The sequence below is a fragment of the Dendrobates tinctorius genome, unplaced genomic scaffold, assembly GCF_039654945.1.
Source record: "Dendrobates tinctorius isolate UK_male_01 unplaced genomic scaffold, ASM3965494v1 ptg000035l, whole genome shotgun sequence".
Taxonomy (NCBI): Eukaryota; Metazoa; Chordata; class Amphibia; order Anura; family Dendrobatidae; genus Dendrobates; species Dendrobates tinctorius.
The window spans coordinates 55353300-55374424 of NW_027361703.1; the positions used below are offsets into that span (position 1 = coordinate 55353300).

General features: G+C 45.1%; 1 protein-coding gene across 3 annotated transcripts in view; it reads right to left on the reverse strand.

The window, feature by feature from the left end:
• Positions 1 to 21125, reverse strand: part of TBC1D22A (TBC1 domain family member 22A) — a 792012-nt gene that overhangs the window by 750750 nt on the left and 20137 nt on the right. For all 3 annotated transcript variants that reach the window (XM_073573492.1, XM_073573494.1, XM_073573493.1), the window contains exon 3: positions 7385 to 7725. In XM_073573492.1, the coding sequence (XP_073429593.1) occupies positions 7385 to 7725 (341 nt within the window). The remainder of the gene's footprint in view (positions 1 to 7384; positions 7726 to 21125) is intronic.

Genomic DNA, 21125 nt, shown 5'->3' on the forward strand with positions numbered 1-21125 from the left:
CTTGGTATATGGGGAGATGGTAATAGGCATCCTTTAGGTCCAAGACTGCCATATAGCACCTGGGGAACAAGAGTTTTATTGCTGAATTTATTGATTCCATTTTAAACGGTCTCAGCTTCAAGAATGTATTAAGCTTCTTTAAATTTATTATAGTCCTAAAAGATCCGTCTGGTTTAGGGACTAAAAATAGGGTAGAATAAAAGCCCCCTCCCTTTTCGTACCCCGGGACCTCTATGAGAAGACGCTTAGCTAACAGTGTTGCAATCTCCATCTCCAGTGCTTCCTGCTGTGTTTGGGACTTCATAGAAGTCAATAGGAAGGAGTTCGGTGGACGCCGAACAAATTCTAGTTTTAGGCCTGATGAAACGATATCCATGGCCCAGGGGTTGGATGTAATCTTCCCCCATTGGTGGCTGAATTTCAGCAGCCTGCCACCTACCGGTGTACTGGTACTAGCGGAACCTGTCTCCTCTGAAGGGACATTTACCAAATAGGCTGCCCCTCTGTTTGGGATCCTTATTTCCCCAGCGGTCCTGAGGTTTGAAATCTCTCTTTTTTCCAAACGGAGGCTGCCTGAAGGCCCTCCTGTTAAAGGGAATATACGGGTTAGGAAAACCTTTCTTTCTCTCCCCCGCTTTCGTTAGGATCTCGTCCAACTCCATGCCAAATAGGTACTTACCCTGGCAAGGTATTGAACAAAGCTTAGTCTTTGTCTGCGTATCTCCTCTCCACCCTTTCAACCATAAGGCCCGCCGGCCTGAATTGGTTAGCCCTGCTGCTCGAGCAGATAATCGGAGAGAGTCCGCTGAGGAGTCAGACAGGAAAGCCGCTGCTCCCTTAATGAGGGGGATAGAGGAAAGGAGCTTGTTTCTGGCTACTCCGCTTTTAATTTTCTCCTCTAGGTCATTCAGCCACACCAACATTGACCTTGCTGTGCACGTGGCTGCTATTGCGGGCTTAAAAGCTGCCGTGCATGCCTCCCAGGATCGTTTAAGAAAGGTATCTGTCTTACGATCTAATGAGTCAGCCAACGTGCCTGAATCCTCCACCGGCAGGGAGGATCTACGAGAGGTAGAGGCCACTGCCGCATCTACTTTGGGGGCTCTCGACCAAGATGTCAACTCTTCATCGTCAAATGGGTATTTGCGTTTTGACGTTAAGGGGAGGAAGGTTCTCTGACCCTGTTTCTCCCACTCCCTCCTTACCAGCTCCTTTATGGCTGGGACTACTGGGAACGCCCGGATCCAGATGAGGTCCAGATGAATTACACCCCAGAGTACTGAAGGAGATAGCAGAAGAAATTTTTGAACCCCTCTCCATAATCTTTGAAAATTCTTGGAGAACAGGAGAAGTGCCAGAAGACTGGAGAAGAGCAAATGTTGTTCCTATCTTCAAAAAGGGGAAGAAGGTGGACCCAGGCAACTATAGGCCGGTGAGTCTGACTTCTATACCAGGAAAGATCTTTGAACAAATTATTAAACAACATGTATGTCAATACCTGGATAAGAATGAAGTGATTAAACAGAGTCAGCATGGGTTTGTAACTAATAAGTCATGTCAGACTAACTTAATTTCCTTCTATGATGGTATTACTGATTGGGTGGATCAAGGAAATGCTGTAGATATAGTATATCTTGACTTCAGCAAAGCATTTGACAAAGTCTCTCATACAATCCTTATTGAAAAAATGACTAAGTATGGAATGGACAAGGCAACTGTTAGGTGGATTCATAACTGGCTTAGTGATCGGACCCAAAGAGTGGTCGTAAATGGCTGCACATCCAGTTGGAAGAATGTCTCAAGTGGGGTACCACAGGGCTCTGTCCTGGGCCCTGTATTGTTCAACATCTTTATCAACGATTTAGATGAAGGAATTGAGGGTAAACTGATTAAATTTGCTGATGACACAAAGCTAGGAGGGATAGCTAATACTAGAGAAGAGAGAGAGAGGATTCAAAAAGATTTAAATAAACTGGAGAAGTGGGCAGCAACTAACAGAATGGTTTTTAACAGGGAGAAATGCAAAGTACTACATCTGGGCAATAAAAATGAAAAAAGCATATATAGAATGGGAGGAATAGGGCTAAGTGACAGCACATGTGAAAAAGACTTGGGTATACTAATAGATCACAGACTGAATATGAGTCAACAGTGTGATGCAGCAGCAAAAAAGGCAAATGCAATTCTAGGATGTATTAACAGAAGCATACAGTCTAGATCACGTGAAGTAATTATTTCCCTCTACTCCTCTTTGGTCAGACCTCATCTGGAATATTGTGTCCAATTTTGGGCACCACATTTTAAAAAAGACATCAACAAACTGGAGCAAGTTCAGAAAAGAGCGACCAGAATGGTGACCGGTCTGCAAACCCTGTCTTATGAGGAAAGGTTGCAGGATTTGGGAATGTTTAGTTTGCAAAAGAGAAGACTGAGAGGAGACTTAATAGCTGTCTACAAATATCTAAAGGGCTGTCACATTGTAGAAGGATCAACTTTATTCTCATTTGCACAAGGAAAGACTAGAAACAATGGGATGAAGCTGAATGGGAGGAGACACAGATTAGATATTAGAAAAAACTTTTTGACAGTTAGAGTGATCAATGAGTGGAACAGGCTGCCATGAGAAGTGGTGAGTTCTCCTTCAATGGAAGTCTTCAAACAGAGGCTGGACAGACATCTAACTGGGATGATTTAGCGAATCCTGCTTTGAGCAGGGGGTTGGACCAGATGGCCCAGGAGGTCCCTTCCAACTCTACGATTCTATGATTCTATGATCCTTCTCCGGGAAATGCCTGCGAACATCATGTCTTGCGGAGTCTTGGGGTCCTTACTCTCTGGTAGCCCCATAGCATTTCGGACAGACTTAACCAAGTTATTAACACTGTCCGTAGGGAAACAAGTCTGCTTCTCCTCCTCTGAGGAAAAGTAATCCTGGGATCTATCAGAGTCTAGTTCCCCAGTTTCTGACGGCGACCCTGACGCCGGCGAAGCTCTTCCTCTCGGTGAAACTAATTCTCTGACAGAGGAGTGTCCCACCAGACTGCTGGAGCTGCCTAAGGCCCGTAGCTCCTCTCTAATTATTGCTCGGATATCCTCTTTCCTCCCTGAGGATTCCTCCTGTAAGGTCTTTCCAATACAAGACTGGCACAATCTTTTAGGGTGGCCATCTGGGAGGGGCTGAGAACATAAGGCACACTCTCTATTTTTCGCCTTCTCCGTTCTTTTGGCCTAAAAGGGTATGGACCAGAAAAAAGCCATCAGCTGTTTAGTCTGACTATAAACACTCACCCGTGAATCTCGTCAGCAAACTACCGGCTGCGGGGTCCGCGACTCAGGCTGAGGCGAGGTGTGGGACGATTTTATCTCTTTTCGTTTCTTTTCCAAGGGCTCATCCTGCCTAGAATGCCCGCTGGACTCTTTCCTGGAGCTGCCACTTCTTCTGGTGCTGCTGCTCCTTCTCGTAGTACCGCTTTGTCTGCTGCCATGTGGGGATTCCCCTGGTTGACTTAGCGGAAGCGAAGCTGGGTCGTTTATGGACAACATGACTGCGCACTGTCGCCGCATTATCGGGTCCTTTTTATGCCACTTCCTGGTTCTGACCCCCTTTTTTTTTTTTTCGTCATTTTTTTTTATTTTTTTTTGTTCCCACCGCGCATGCGCGGCCGCTCTCCCGCGATACCGCAGTTTTCCTGTCTCCTCCGACTCTGGAAGCTGTTGTTCCACTTCCGGGTCGCCTCTGCCTGGAAGCGCCGGCCGTCCTGCTCGCTCTGCCCGTCGCTACCCCCTCCAAGGTATGTTCCCCTCTGGCGCTGCTTGGCACCATCGGCGCGAGCTCAGGATCTCCTGCTTCTCCTCCCAGCCTCACTGCTCGGGGGGAGCGCGGCGGCCACAATCCCTGATGCCGCGCTCACGTAATGCCTCCGCCCCTCTCCCGGGGAGGGGTGTCTGCACCATAACCCAGTGAGCCTCGGTACTCATTCCACCTCCGGTCTCACCTGCATTACCAGGTCTCCTCTCTTCCAGCCCGTGGGTACCATCAGCAAATGCTCTGCTTACTTTTTGCATGTTGGGCACAGCCACATGCGGAAAATAAGCAGAAAAATGCATTCCTATGTGTGCGGAATTGCCGCGATACCACAAAATTAATGAGCGTGCTGCTTTTTTTTTCCATTAGCACAGCATGTGCGGAATGCCATAGGATTGCATAGGATGCTTTTTTGGGGCGTTTTCACAGAAAAATTGTGCGTTTAAAAACGCTGCGAAAACGCAAGAGAAACCGCTACGTGTGAACACAGCCTAAGAGCAATACTGTGAGATCAATGGAAAACCTGTAGCAGAACATCGTAACCAAAGGTCATGTAAACTCCTACTGATGGATTGTGCTGACACTATTTCACACTTTAAGCTTGGTATTTGAAGTCCAGTGTAACATGCAGTAGAGAATTAATGATAATAGTGGTATTCTCCAAAGCGTCCCAGGAGCTGTTTTTCAACACGACCGTGCCAGGCTGCATGTTGTCCATGCTATTGTGAGCAGCCTGTGCTACCATGGTCGGCAACATCTCAGGACTTGTCTCCCATCTGGGGTGTCATAGCAAGTACAAAAGTAACTGCTAGCAACAGATTTTCATGATTTGTGTATCCAAGTGCTTTGAGGGATACAGCACAATCCTCAGACAACTATTAATAACCTCAGTCATAGTATGCCAAGAAGTGTAAGTGCGTGTAATTCTGTGCATGGTGCGCATACTCAATAAGGAATAAATCAAGAGGTTTTTAAAATTTTGTTTCCAATTTTTCATCATTAACATGTCTATCCATCATTTGATTTTCATAATTCCACGAATTTTCCTTCTTGGTGGTGCAATTTGAATGTTGAGAAGTGAAGATGTGCATTTATTACCTGTTTAATGGCTCCTTTCTGTAAATCAGTGTGGTTTCAATATACCAAAATTCTAAAGTGACCCCCCCATGTTCTGTAGTTAAGCATGTATGTGTTGGCACATCTTCATCCCAAGTCCCTGAAGCCCACAACCTTCCTCCTCGTCTCCGTGTTACGCTGTCTGAATGTCACCGTCCCAAACCTACTGATTCCTTTACACCAATAAGCAGACCTTCTGCTCAACTTGCTCCTTAGCTTATGGGATCATAAAAGATTTAGTTCAGCGGTGCAAGCACGATCGGTGTCACCGAGCAAGAAGGAGCACATCCAATATGTAGAAACTGATAAATCAGGAGTTTGCAACATGTTTATCTCTGGAGAAAGTAAGGAGAGGGTGTAGCAGTGTAAGGTTTATAAAGCAGAGTGCTTCTTTAACCGACAATCGACACTATGTAACAATATCCATAAGGCTGGTTTCACACTTGCGTTTTTTAGCGCTGCGCCTCGTGCGCATGGGCATTGCTCCCCTATCTTTAACATGGAAGGCGCATGGTATAGCGCTTGTACGCGTTCATGTGCGTTTTCGTGCGATGCGTCTTTTCCAGGTGTGCACCCAGACGCGCCAGACGCAACATGTTGCAGTTTTCTGTGCGCCCAACTGCTGCCAAAAAAACGCATGCACAAGGAATGCGCAAAAAAACATTACAGTCTATAGGATCGCACGCGTGCGCTAGGTCATGCGCACGCTTGAGTTTAAAAACGCATGCGTTTTTAGAGTTAAAGAGGTTGTCCGGGCTTTTCACATAATCTCAATACATATCTGGGCTGCAGAATTATGACAATAATTAATTTACTTTCTGTCACTAGTTTGCACGGTTTTCTAGATATTCTGAACAGAACGTCCAGGGGGGGGTGTTATGGCATTGAAATGAGAACTGGTCGTAACCTCCTACTCTACTCCAAACATGCCCTCTATAGCAACAACCCCACCCTCCATAGCTACAGGCCCTCCCCGTCCACATGAAGAAGCCCTCATCACACCGTAACAAATCCTCCCCCTCTAGCAGCCTCACTGCAGAGAGCAGCTGCTCCTCTCCCAGACACACGCTGAACAGTGTTCTATGGAAAGTGAAACTAGTGAGGAGGGAAAATCGTCCTGTCTTGTGGGACAGGCTGCTCCCATCAGTATTTGTGTCATTAGAGACACAGTGCTCACACATACACTGCACCAAATCTGTTGCTGTGTGAAGACATCAGTGACACAGAGCTGTCTCATTCACACAGCAGAGGCTTTGTCACAGAACAGATTACATCAGTGACTGCCATCCCCTGTGCAGATTAGAATCTGCAAACCCCCATCACTGGCCACCACACAGTCTGTTCTCACTGCTGTCAGCAGCCTGGGACAGTGAGGGAAGGAATTACTGATAATGAGTTATGTATTGTAATCATGGCGTGGCCCAGAATACAGGACGATTTTCCCTCCTCACTAGGTTCACTTTCCATAGATCACTGTTCAGCGTGTGTCTGGGGGAGGAGCAGCTGGGTGGTCTGCTCTCTGCAGTGAGGCTGCTAGAGGGGGAGGATTTGTTACTGTGTGATGAGGGCTTCTTCTTGTGGACGGGGAGGGCCTGTAGCTATGGAGGGTGGGGTTGTTTGGAGTAGAGTAGGAGGTTACGACCAGTTCTCATTTCAATGCCATAACACACCCCCCCTTGGATGTTCTGTTCAGAATATCTAGAAAACCGTGCAAACTAGTGACAGAAAGTAAATTACTTATTGTCATAATTATGCAGCCCAGATATGTACTGAGATTATGTGAAAAGCCCGGACAACCCCTTTAACAAGGCGACAAACTGGTTAAATCGCATACGCAAAAAAAAGCAAACGCATGCAAAACGCTTAATGCGTTTTTTGCATGCGGTTGGATTGCGCACGAGGCGCAGCGCAAAAAAACACAAATGTGAAAGTAGCCTTATACAGGGATAAGCACTGCAAAACAATATGAAGTGTTGGCATATTCTTCAGTGTCCCTCTGAGCAAAGCTTCAATTTAAAGGGGTTGTCCCCTTCTCATTTCCTATGTTTGGCTCTGTTAAAATAAAAACACCTATACTCAACTCCCATGCCGGAGCCATTCCAGCAGTGTCGGCACTCACATTACCAGGCTCATGTGAGGTTGTTACTTCACATGAAACCTGCACCCAATCAGCGCCAACGTCACTGTCTCCCTCTTCTGATGTATAAGTTATCAACAAGAAGTAGGCAGCTAGCTGCAGCGCTGACTTCCTTTTAATTACTTATACATCCGAAGGAGAAGACAGCGACGTCAGCACTGATTCAGCGCAGGTCTCATGTCACGTAAAAACACCACGAGTGCCGACGCCACTGGAACAGCGCCAGCTTTGGTGGCGGGTATGAGAAGGGGGTTGTCCGAGCAGTGGACAACCCCTTTAGAACACACAATGAGCCACTATTCAGCAATAACAAGAAAAGTACATACCAGAAGGATTAGGAATCTGACTTTCACTGGCTGACTTTACTATTTTACTGTCGATGTTAACAAAGGAGGGCAGCTCTTCAATTTTTGCAGGTCTGTCTTCTAATTGCTGGATCTCTTGAAATTTGTTCTGTTCTTGTAATTTTGTATGGTTTTCAATCACTTTGTTCGCCGTTTCCATAACCACTTCAGTATTTAAATTTTCTGCTGCCATTGCCAAAAGTTGATCATCGTCCTCCCCAACGTCCCAGGCATCACTTGTGTTGCTTTCAAACTCTTGAAAAGTAGTGACTTTTTTCAGCTTTACAGGTGTTGTGGGAATCTTCTGAGTAGGTTTGCTTAAACTAAGAAACAGAAAAAGGAGCAGTGAATACTTGTGGACCAGTTATAAATTAATAATACTGTGCAAAATTCAAATGTAGTAAGAACCTAACGCAAGGCTCCGAACAGCCTGGGATTTTGCCTCAGACACTTGGCTAATGTCTCACTGTTCCCCTGTATTTAGCTTAGTCCTTAATGGTCCGGAGAAATGAACTAAAGACATATTAATGCTTTAATGCTTAGAAATCGGATAGCTCACGTGACTCCCAGCATTTCTCATTATAAATCACCGTTTCCCAAGAAATGTTGTTGGTCTCTGGGAAGATAATTTCTTTTCTATACTGTCAGAGCAGAAGATCGGGAAACAAAAAAAAAAAAACTTATTACTAATTATTTGCTAACAATGGGTGAGGATTTTACATCCTTTCATAGGTTTTCATTAAAATTACATAATGTCCTTATGTTATTGTGAAGCACAGATGTAATCGGGTAACTATTTAAAAATAAAGATATAAAAGAAATAACCAAACAAATCGAAAAAGAGAAAATGAGCCCTACTAACATCAGTTTCAGATGAACACATTTAAGAATGTTACAATCTTGGATGAGTTTAAAGCAGTGCAAATCAACTGTGAAAGTATTGAAAGTTAAACCAGAGGTCAGTCTCAGCTCCTGGTAAGAGAAATGGTAAAATATTTCAGTTTCACTTCGTAGACAGAGGTCTAAGGGGTAAGGTTTCTCCTTGTGAAGCCAGCTCTGGCTTGTCAAGGTAAGGAGGCTTATTCGCCGTGCAATGCTAATCTGAGAAAATAATATGCAAATTGCCTCTTCAGAGAAAAAGAGGACTTGAACTCTATAGCGCCACCTGTTGGTGGTAGCGATCCTACAAGTCACAATCAGCCCTTTAACGAGTCTTGTAATATGACTTAGGATAAAAGACAAATCAGAATCTCAATTTGCAGACACGGTGTTTCGGGCTATTGGCCCTCATCAGTGCAAAGTATGAGATCTGATTTGGCTAGGTGAGAGGCTCTGGACTGAGGTCTAAGGGGTAAGGTTTCTCCTTGTGGAAAGTGACATGCTAGCTCTGGCTTGTCAAGGTAAGGAGGCTTATTCGCCGTGCAATGCTCCTCTGGGAAAATAATGAGCATTGCATTTTAGATGCTTTGTTTACCTGCCACTTTGCACAATAAGTACACAAATCTCTTACTACGCATATTGTCCAGAGATATAAATCATGTAATTAGCCATTTCACGTGCAATATAATGAGACCTGCTGACTCCAATTACTATCAGATCAAGGCTAATAAAGGTAGAGATTTCAGGGAGTGGAGCACCATTTTCAACCAAGTTTGTCCGGTCCAAATGGCTAAGTCTATATTCACTCTGTGTGACTGCAGATTTATGAATGCCCCCAACACACACACTGTGCGCTGTGGGGATTCGCCAGTTTCTGAGCCAAGACCGGAGGGTATGCATGAGTTATACATACTCCTGACCAGGGTCAGGCCAGTGGGTGTGGTCTTGCTCTATACACTTGTATGGAATGCAAGGCCAGGCCCACTGGCCTGGAGTATGTATAGCGCATACATACCTTCTGGTCTTGGCTCAGAAACTGGTGAATCCCAGCTGCGCACTATGCTCGCTGGGGGAAGAGGGGGAATCATAAGCATGCAATCACACAGAGTGACTGCAGACTTATCAATTTCGACCAACTTCTTTAAGGTGCCAACTTCACCTCCACAGTAAGGCAGGGAATATAAGGTTGTATATGGATTGTGCAGGTGAATTACGACCTTTACAGTGCCTTGCGAAAGTATTCGGCTCCCTGGAACTTTTCAACCTTTTCCCACATATCATGCTTCAAACATAAAGATACCAAATGTAAATTTTTGGTGAATAATCAACAAAAAGTGGGACACAATTGTGAAGCTGAACTAAATTAATTGGTTATTTTAAGTTTTTGTGGAAATTCAAAAACTGAAAAGTAGGGTGTGCAATATTATTCGGCCCCTTTAACTTAATACTTTGTTGCACCACCTCTTGCTGCAATTACAGCAGAAGGTCGCTTGGGGTATGTCTCTATCAGTTTTGTACATCGAGAGACTGAAATTCTTGCCCATTCTTCCTTGGCAAACAGCTCAAGCTCAGTGAGGTTCGATGGAGATCGTTTGTGAACAGCAGTTTTCAGCTCTTTCCAAAGATTCTCGATTGGATTCGGGTCTGGACTTTGACTTGGCCATTCTAACACCTGGATACGTTTATTTGTGAACCATTCCATTGTAGATCTTGCTCTATGTTTGGGATCATTGTCTTGTTGGAAGACAAATGGTCCTGTATTTGGCTCCATCCATCTTCCCATCAATTTTAACCATCTTCCCTGACTCTGCAGAAGAAAAGCAGGCCCAAACCATGATTCTGCCACCACCATGTTTGACAGTGGGGATGGTGTGCTCAGGGTGATGAGCTGTGTTGCCTTTACACCAAACATATTGTTTGGCATTGTTGCCAAAAAGTTCGATTTTGGTTTTATTTGACCAGAGCACCTACTTCCACATGTTTGGTGTGTCTCCCCGGTGGCTCGTTGCAAACTTTAAACAACACTTTTTATGGTTATCTTTGAGAAATGGCTTTCTTCTTGCCACTCTTCCATAAAGGCCAGATTTGTGCAGTGTATGACTGATTGTTGTCCTATGGACAGACTGTCCTACCTCAGCTGTAGATCTCTGCAGTTCATTCAGAGTGATCATGGGCCTCTTGGCTGCATCTCTAATCAGTCTTCTTTTTTTGAGATGAAAGTTTAGAGGGACGGCCGGGTCTTGGTAGATTTGCAGTGGTATGATACTCCATCCATTTCAATATGATCGCTTGCACAGTGCTCCTTGGGATGTTTAAAGTTTTGGAATTCATTTTGTATCCAAATCTGGCTTTAAACTTCTCCACAACAGTATCACGGACCTGCCTGTTGTGTTCCTTGGTCTTCATGATGCTCTCTGTGCTTCAAACAGAACCCTGAGACAATCACAGAGCAGGTGCATTTGTACTGAGACTTGATTACACACAGGTGGATTATATTTATCATCATTAGTCATTTAGGACAACATTGGGATCATTCAGAGATCCACAATGAACTTCTGGAGTGAGTTTGCTGCACTAAAAGTAAAGGGGCCAAATAATATTGCACGCCCCACTATTCAGTTTTTGACTTTCCGCAAAAATTTAAAATAACCAATACATTTCGTTCAACTTCACAATTGTGTTCCACTTGTTGTTGATTCTTCACCAAAAATTTACATTCGGTATCTTTATGTTTGAAGCACGATATGTGGGAAAAGGTTGAAAAGTTCCAGGAGCCGAATACTTTCGTAACGCACTGTATGTCTAGGTATAAGACCAACTAACTTCGTACAGTCTATATAGAAAGTAGAGTAGCAGACGCACCTATGAAATAAACCAAAGAAAAAGGGCCTGCTGCAAACGTGTGTCAAATATCACAAACTTTAATGTAGAAGAAAAATATGCAGAAACAAAATAAAAAACAGAGAAGCTCAATTAAGTGCTATAAAAACAACACTATGGGCAGTAAACACATAAAATATACAGATGCATCCAAAAAGTATAATCCACAGTGGTCCAACATTGGTTATTTCATTTGTTCCCATTTAGGTAAGCTTCCTTCTGCATCCATCTCCCAGAAGAAAATACATATGGGATTTTATCTTGACCACATATATACTAAAATGCATATGGGATTTTATCTTGACTACATATATACTACCCTTCTTGTAATCAGGATATAATTGACACTAAAATACTAAACCAATATACCAATATAGGAGTGTTTATATTTTTATTTGTAGTTTCCATGGGGCTGTAGTGACAGACATGTTTTGGAACCAATACCCTCTATTCACTTTATCTTTTACACATGAACAATGGAAGATTAGTGGGCAGCGCCCTGAACCTCAGCAATATTACCTACTCATGGAAAGCATCTAACAAACAAGTCTCACCAATCCTTCCAACAGAAATAGAGGGCTCAGCAAGCTTCCAAAAAAACAGCTTGTGTAAAAGAAGAATACAGTTGGTCATATTCCTTATTATAAAATTACTGCAAAACTTTGCATACACTAGGGAAAATCAAATCAATGCTCACTTTACTAAACTTGTCTCCTTAAATCAATAGCATCAAAATAAGTCATTTAGTATGTCAACTCAAGACCCACAAAGTTTTCCAATATCAGTCACATTAGCCTCCATTTCATGGGGTGTCACAGAATCCATAGCACTGCTTCACATTTCACTTGAGTCAATAGAAGCATTGTTACATGTAGAAAACTGCCTACAATTTAACATTTCGACTAAAGTTACATTTTTTGGTTTCTAATCAATAACCCGGAGGGAGTTGTAAAGCTAATTGAACTTCATGCAGTTTGTATACACATGGATACTCAAACCACTTATTGCTCCACTGGATGCTTTACAATGAACAGTGATGTGTTAAATGCTTTGGAAACCATGTACAGTACGAGAAATGTCTAGCGCTTTTATTATATGCTACTGGAAGGGTTTGTTTCCAAATATGAACACTAATTGGAAAAATAGTCACCAGAAGACTTTATAAGAATGTTTACCATGTATGTGTGTATGTAAGTACCTGGATAAGAATTAAGTGATTAACCCCTTAGTGACGGGGACAATTTTTTGAATTCTGACCAATGTCACTTTGTGCTGATAACTCTGGAACGCTTCAACAAACCCCAGTGATTTTGAGATTGTTTTTTTTGTGGCACATTATAAATTTATTATAATGGTTAAATTTAGGTTGATTTTTTTTTTTTTTTTTTTTTTTTAAAAGAATAAAACACAAAACATAATATCCGCTAGTAACTCAAAAAATTCAATTTGGACTTAGAACTCAACCATAGAAGCTTAACCAATAGGTAGAACTAGAGTATAATCCAAAACATGAATTGTATTAGTATCAGACAATACATTAAAACAGAAAATTAAAACAAAGAGGCTGCCAACTAACACTGAAGGCTATGTGCACACGTAGCGGAACTCTCGCGAAGTTACCGCGAGAATTCCGGAATTCCATTCTGCGGGAAAATCGCATTTTAAATTCCCACAATTTTCCCACGGAAAAACTAGCAATTTGCAAGCGTAATTAGCTTGCAGAATGCTAGCGTTTTCCAAGCGATCTGGAGCATCGCTTGGAGAACTGAGTGACAGGTTGGTCACACTCGTCAAACATAGTGTTTGACAAGTGTGACCAACTTTTTACTATTGAGGCTGCCTATGCAGCATCAGTAGTAAAAGATAAAATGTAAAAAATTTAAAAAAATTTAAAAAATATTGTTATTCTCACCTTGCGGCGTCCCGCGCAGCCTTCCCGCCTCTCTCCACGCTCCCGATCCCAGTAATCCTTTGCGCGAATGACAGACGTCGCATTCCCGCGAGATCTCGACGTCAACGCGGTCATTCTCGCAAAGGATTACTGGGACCGGGAGCATGGAGAGAGGCGGGAAGGCTGCGCGGGACGCCGGAAGGTGAGTAAAAACAATATTTTTTATTTTAATTCTATTTTTTACAGGGATATGGTACCCAAAGACAGTCTTCTCTCCTCCGGACCGTGGGTACCATCCGCAAATGTTCTGCTTACTTTTTGCATGGTGGGCACAGCCACATGCGGGAAGTAAGCGGAACAATGCAATCATATGGGTGCGGGATCGCCGCGATTCCGCTAAATTAATGAGCATGCTGCGTTTTTTACCGCGATGTGATTCCGCCGCGGAAAAAAATGCAGCATTAGCACAGCATTGCGGAATCCCATAGGATTGCATGGGATGCTTATGTTTCGCGTTTTCGCGTTTAAAACAGCCGAGAAAGCGCGAAAAAACCGCGACGTGTGAACTCAGCCTAAAGGAAAACACACTGGCAATAAACTATTACTGATCAAGAAAGTGCCAGCGCGCTGATCGCTGGTCTCCCGCCTGTCACACGCAGCGATGCGTGCTGGCCAGCAGGAGACCAGCGATCAAAAAATGTCCTGGCCATTCCAGGATGATCAGTGGTAACCGGAAGGGGGCCGGTCGCTGGTCAGTGTGAGATCGCAGTTGCGTCACAAAACTCATGTGTGACAGGGGCTTTCGTCTCTCCCTTTGTCATGCAATCTGGCTGTCAGCCTGATTCATGAGATAATGTTGTTGTTTTCCCTGGCTAATATATTTAAGGTATTTAACCCTATTCATAATATAAGCCGGTTAACCACCATCCGAGCGACTGTCTGACTTGAAAGGACACTCAGCACTGCTGGTCGAGCGTGAAGGGATTCTTGTCCCAAGCTGACAAAAGGGCGTGCTGCAGGGGGCGAGGATGGAACTGGGCGAACGGTACCACTTCCATTCCTGCCACCATTTTCCCTAGACTCCTCATCCCGGATCGGATGGTATGAGCGACTGGTTGCCGAAGTGTCCGGACTCCCTGCCAGAGCGCTCGCACCTTTTCCTGAGGGAGAATTACCAACCCTCGGCGAGTGTCGAGAATCATTCCTAGGAAGGAGATGCTTTGAGCTGGCACAAGGGATGACTTCTTCACATTGACCAACCAGCGGGCAAGAGTATCTAGCGTGATGTTGACATTTTCCTTGCATGCCCGTATTGAAGGGCCTTTGACCAAGAGGTCATCCAGATAAGGCAAGACAACTATGCCTCGAGAATGCAGTATGGCCATGACAACTGCCATAACCTTTGTGAACACTCTGGGCCGTGGCTAGCTCGCAGGGTAGTGCTACGAACTGAAAATGTTGATCGCTGATGGCGAAGGGTAGAAACCTCTGATGAGGAGGAAAAATGGGAATATGCAGATATGCGTCCTGGATATCTATTGAGGCCAAGTATTCTCCCTGCTCCATGGCCGATATGACTGACCGGAGACTCCATCTGGAAATGTCTGAGCCTGATAAATTTGTTCAGAAGCTTCAGGTCCAAAACAGGCCTGACAGACACGTCCTTTTTGGGAACCGCAAAAAGGTTGGAATAGAACCCCTGATTTTTTTTATGTTCCGGCACTGGAACAAAGACTCCGTTGTGCTGGAGCGATTTGATGGCTCCCAATAGAGCCCTTGCCTGGGCATCCACTCTGGGAAGCCGGGAAAGAAAAAAACGTCTTGGCGGGTATCTGACAAATTCTATTTTGTTACCTGAGGGCACCAATTCCTTTACCCATGCGTCGTGAGCGACATTGGCACAGACGTGGAAAACCAGAGTAGGTGGCCACCCACCCTGCCGGTGTCGTCTGGTAAAGGCCTCGAGTCATTTGGCTGACGATCTTTGGGATCTGGGTCCCCTTGATCTGGGCTGCTGAGTACGCAATCTCCCCAATGGGTTGGCGCTATATGAGACTTGAAGCTCCCTTATCCTGGTTGGCGCGGCCTGAGGCGGCGGAATTGGCAGCTGTAGTCCACCCGGTGTTGCAAAAGGCCCGAAAACGTGCCTGAAACGGGTGACGAAAAAGCGGTTTGACCCTTTCTTGAGGGAGAAACCCGCTCCTTCCTCCTGTGGAGTCGGAGATAAGTTGATCCAACTTCTCCCCAAATAGGCGGCCGCACTGATAAGGCAGGGAAGTCAAGGACTTCTTAGAAGAATCGGCTCTTCTGATCGAAATTGCATTAGCAGCAGCAAGTGCCGAGCAATTGGCCGCATCCAAAGACACATTGATTACATAGTCTCCGGCCATCGCCATCTGACCTCCAAAATCTCTGCAGGTAGATCCTGCGCAACCGTGTTTAATGTTTCTGACCATGATATCATAGCCTTGGCTACCCAAGTTGCTGCGAACGAGGGAGCGAGTGCTGACCCTGACGCCTCATATACCGAGCGAGCTAAGTTCTGTATAAGGCGATCCGTGGGATCCTTAATCAAGGAAACATCAGGGACGGATAGCAGGGTCTTAGTGGCTAGGCGCGAAACTGGAGGATCCACCATCGGGGATTCCATCCATCTTTTATGGAGGTCCGGAGCAAACGGACACCTTGTTTCGAGTGCCTTTTGACCCGAGAAACGCCTGTCTGGACGTTCTCTGTGCCACTGCACTATGTCCTCAAACTCCCGGTGAGAGGAAAAAATTCTGTGCGGGCGCTTCACTCGCTTAAATGCCACTTTATGCCCCGTAGCCGCTGCGGGATCATCCTCAATCCCCAGGGTCTGATTGATGGCTTCTATGAGGCTGTCCACTGTTTCACGTGACCCTGGAGTGTCCAGGTCAAGGGGCTCGTCTGGGTCGCAATCTGAGGTCTGCTCGCTATCAACCACTGGTGACGGGGAGCGAGAAGCAGAGCTTATGGATGCCAGGGCACCGGATGGACTGGGCGACACCGTGTGGATTCGTTTCTTCCGGATTTGCCTGGAGTGAAAGCGGCCCCTGCAGGCCGGAGTCTTTTGTGAGGTGGAGGTTCCCTCTAAGGCCGGCGAGCCATCGTCCCTGACCCTATCTGGGGCTTGAAGGGACTCTATTGCTCGTGTAAGCGACGCAATGGACTGTGACAGTGATCGGGCCCACTACGGGGGATTTGACACATTGGTCGCGGTCGCAGGGGAGGGCTCCTTTCTGCGTTCGGATTCGCAGGCTTCGCATAATCGCTTGCTCTGCGCCCGCGGAAACGCAGCCCGACAACAGATGCATGCAGCGTAAAAGAACGTGTGCGTCTTTGCCTTTTCGGACATACTGTTATCTGTCCACTGCTGGGAATGTGGGAAGGAGGTAGCACCTCATTTTCCCTGTAGCGTGGCCCCTCGGGCAGCACTTACCCCAGTCTTGCGCCCCCCGTCCTGGCTGCTTCCTTCAAATCGCGCGCCACCAGATGTGGGAGTGAGCCAGCATGTAAAAACCGCTCTAGGGGCTGTGCTTCCGTTCTGCGGCCTAGCCGCACTCCAAAGCCGGGGCCTAAATTTCTTCGCCGCCGCGTGTGGGGCGGGCCGCCGGAAGTGACGCGCGGTTCCAGGGGCGGAACTTCTGGCCGCAGCCTAGCTCTGGCTGCAGCCGCGGCCTCAATTTTTCCCGTACCCGACCGGGGGGGGCGTGGTACACAAAAAACATGGCACCACTAACTGCGCGGCGCCGCCTGACGGATCCAGCCACCCTCAGCCTTGCATGGCCGGTGGCTTGCGCCGGCTGGGGGCTTCAGCCCAGAGATCTTCGCAGGAGCCCTCCCAGACCCTCTCCTCACCGATGATCCTCTTCAGGCTGAGCGCAGGTATGTGAGGGGGCCACGATAACATAGGACGGTGCAGGCACCCTAGCTCCATCTAACCCCTTCAGGGGGTGAGGAGAGGGACCGTCCGCCACCTTGCAGCACCGCAGTCTAAGCATTGGTGGAGCAGTGGGGGCCGCACAGACTAGTCTTGTGCTTCTGTACAGCCCATGGTTTCAATACCTAGGGGTGGTCAGAGCTAAGTCCGGCATTGTGTCCCACGACGCAGGAGAGGATACGTGGAGGGACACTCGCACGTGCTCGCTCGTTGTTGGTTTGGGGAAATCGGACCCTTTCAATAGGATCCGTTGCCCGTCACATCTTCATGGAAATAGACGAAAAAAGTCTGGAGAAAAAAAACAGACGTGTGCCTCCATGGACACTAAGCAAAAAAACTGATTTCCGCCCGCAATAGGGGCGAGGGTGTATACGGTGGAGGAGGAGCTAACCTCTTTTTTTCATTTAGTGTCAGCCTCCTAGCGGCAGAAGCATACACCCACAGTATCTGAGTTCCCCAATGAGGCGAAGGAGAAATGGAGGCTATTCGAATATTGGAGGATTTGGAGTCTGAATCTGCTCCTGTGATTTCAGGTATTTCGCCCATAGCTCCATGCTCCACCACATTTGCCCCTTTGGCACTTTGTTCCCATATTGACATATTTACTAAGCTGGTTGCTAATGATTTCAAGGCAATTGGCAATAAAGGAAGGAAAGATAATCTATCCTTTGTCAGCGTCAGGCACTTAAATAGATTAAATCTTTGGATGATGTTGTCATCAAGCCAGCGGATAAAGGGGTGAAATGTGGTGGTATGGCCGGTCGAGAAGTATGAAAAAGTGGCTTTCAAACAATTACGAAATAAAGATACCTATACTTTGCTTGATCAAAACCCTATGAGAGTATTCCAGAATAAATAGAATAATATCTTAGATATGGTTTTTGAGAGGGGCATCATTACTAAAAAAATTAGAGATGGACTCTCTGTTGCTTGTCCTAGGGTGCCCATGTTCTATCTTCTCCCCAAGGTCCACAAGGATGCTGCCAGTCCGCCGAGGCGTCCGATTGTCTCTGGCATAGGAGGGCTGTGTGACTCAGTATGTAAATACATAGATTACTATTTAAGATCTCAAGTCGAGACGCTGCCCTCTTATGTCAGGGACACCACTGACGTCCTAAGGAGACTGGATGGCTTACAACTTGAACCCGACATGTTGCTGGTGACAGCAGATGTTGAGGCTCTGTACACGTGTATAGAACATGAGGAAGGTCTACTGGCTTCACAATTTTTCTTGGAGGCCAGTAATATTGATCCTGATGTGCTGGGTTTTGTGCTTGAGCTGCTGAGATTCATCTTGACACACAATTTTTTTACGTTTAAAGAAAGGTTTTATTTACAGAGATGCGGGACCGCCATGGGGGCGGCATGTGCACTGGCTTATGCAAATTTATTCTTGGGATACTGGGAGAGGACTATCTTCCCAGATGATGCACATGCCGCCTCCCAAATAGTAGGGTGGTTCCGATTTATCGACGATTTTCTTTTTATTTGGCAAGGTACAGTTGATGACCTACATTTATTTATACAAAAAAACACGGCACTCCAGAGAAAAACAGAGGAGAATTGGTGCTCAAGTAAGGTTTCCAACCCATAGACATATACTAAATTACTTGGCACTCAAAATCGGAGAAGCAATTTTTTCTTTATTGTGCATCCAGACAAAAATAGACTCATATCATATGAACGTTTTCGATCCAACAACGGACCTTCATCAGAAAGGTCTTTTTGTTTCTTTAGAGTGGACTGTAAGAGATACAGTAGGGTAAAAGATATCCTAAGGCAGGAATGAAATCCTGTTTATTTTGTAAATGACTGGGCTCGAGTCTATCAAAGGGGCTGGACACAATGTGACAGGATGAAGCAGGCCTTAGGGAGACAGAGGCCGTGCTGTGAGAGGCGGCACCCTGGATTGTTTCAGCAGCCTCTTAGCGCTGCAGCCCCTTGCAGATAATGCTCCAGACAGCGCGGCCTCTCTCTCCCTAAGGATATCTGCCTTAGGATATCTTTTACCCTACTGTATCCACATTTATTTATGTCGGGTTTGAATCAAAGCAGCTCAAGCATCAAACTCACGCACACATTTCACCATCGAGAAATCTCATTTTTGGATATAAAATTACAAGTACAACCTGAAGGTTCTATTTACACTGACGCGTATAGAAAGGAGACATCGGTAAATGCCCTGCTTCACGCGTCATCAGCAAATGTCGGGTCAACTATTAAAGCCATACCTACAGGTCAGTTCCTGCATATGCGCAGGATTTGTACTGCTGAAGATACCTTTGAAAAACAAGCTGTGGATCTTGGGGAGAGATTCCGGGAATGTGGGTACAGTAGGAGGAGCATCAGACGAGGATATACACGTGCTAAAAAGACCGAGAGGGATTCCCTTCTCACAGGTCAAAAACCTGAGGGGAAAACTAAGAAAGAGATGGATAGGGGAGTGACTAGATTTATCTCCACCCATAAACACTGATGGGACAACAGGAGGACTATTTTGCCAAACACTGGCCGATTCTAAAGACAGACCGAGTGCTCGCACGCATTCTACCTGAGCAACCTACGATGACAGCAAGAAGGTCTGCAAATCTTAGAGACATATTGGTCGCCAGTCACTATGTTGCAAAGCCTGTTGATCATTTTGGGGATGTCCAAGCATGGTTTTTTTCCCTTGTGGGAACTGTTTTGCCTGTAACAATTTGGTGAGAGCCACGTCCTTTGCTGCCAGTGATGGTTCTCGTGAGTACAAGATCAGGGATCATATCACATGTAGTACTACTCATGTAATTTATTACGCAAAATGTACATGTTCCCTGGTCTATGTAGGTTTAACCTCACAGGAACTTCGGATTAGAGTCCGCGAACACATCAGAGACATCATGGCAGCAAAGGACATGGATGATGTAGACTCCCTTAAAACCCTCCCCAGGCATTTTAGGGAGAAGCACAAATGCAACCCTAAAAATTAAATATAATAGGGATTGATAGGATCAGGCTTGGTGTTGGGGGGGGGGGGGGGGGGGGGGGGGAGACTCGAAACGCATTCTGGCTCAGAGAATGCAAGTGGATTGCAACCCTTGGAACCATGGTTCCTAATGGTTTAAATGAGCAACTGAGTTTTGCTCCATTCCTTTAATCTGGATTTGGTTTTATGTTGTGTGCTGTATTTTTATTAATTTGTTTATTAATTTTTTTATTCTTTTTATCTATTTATTTTAGTTTATATCCTAAATTTCTCCCTTTTTGATACTTGGATCCTATATCCCCTTTGAATCTGTATGCATATTCCTAATGTCATGATGACAGATGATTTGGCTGCACCACTCGATGTGGTGTGAAATAATGGAAAGAAAGAAATGCAAGAAGAGTGAGGGAAGGAATGAAAAGGAGTTTGGTGATGAAGAAAATTGGCTGCACATTATGTAACTGTGTACACTGTGGTTGGAAATATACACTTTATACACTTATTTTCACGATTTGTTGAGGACTTTTTGAATATCTATATATATTTGCACTTTGTAATGATGGTATATATACATATGGAAAAAAATAGGCAGCACTCAAGCCTGACAAAGACGGGTCACCGTTGAAACGTTGCCATCTGAGGATCAGTAAAGTATCCACTTTTTTCACATTTAATTTGAGTGCTGCCTATTTTTTTTCCTTTTGTCATTTTGGCTGTTTGGACACTGCTGAATAGGTTTTGCACCTGCTGTATTATTTTGGTAGTGCTGCCCTTTTTTCTTGATTTATTTTTATATATATATATATATATATATATATATATATATATATATATATAATATCTGATATATTATAGCACATTTCACTTATTATAATGTTTACATGTTGGATGCACATGTCACTTTAGTAATCTAACTGATGTAATGTTTTTATGTGATGTTTTGGTAGTAAGGATGTGACGTTGCTTATATGCAGGCTTATTATGTGATTATTTTATTGCTTTCTTTTTCTTCCTCTTTTTCTCATTTCTAATATCTCACTGCAGTATGGTGGTTTATAGCCTTTGATTTCCATATGCCGCTTTTGTAGCTTGTTACTATGATGGGGTGATAGCAATTACCCCGCTCCGCTGTGCGGGCACGTCTTCT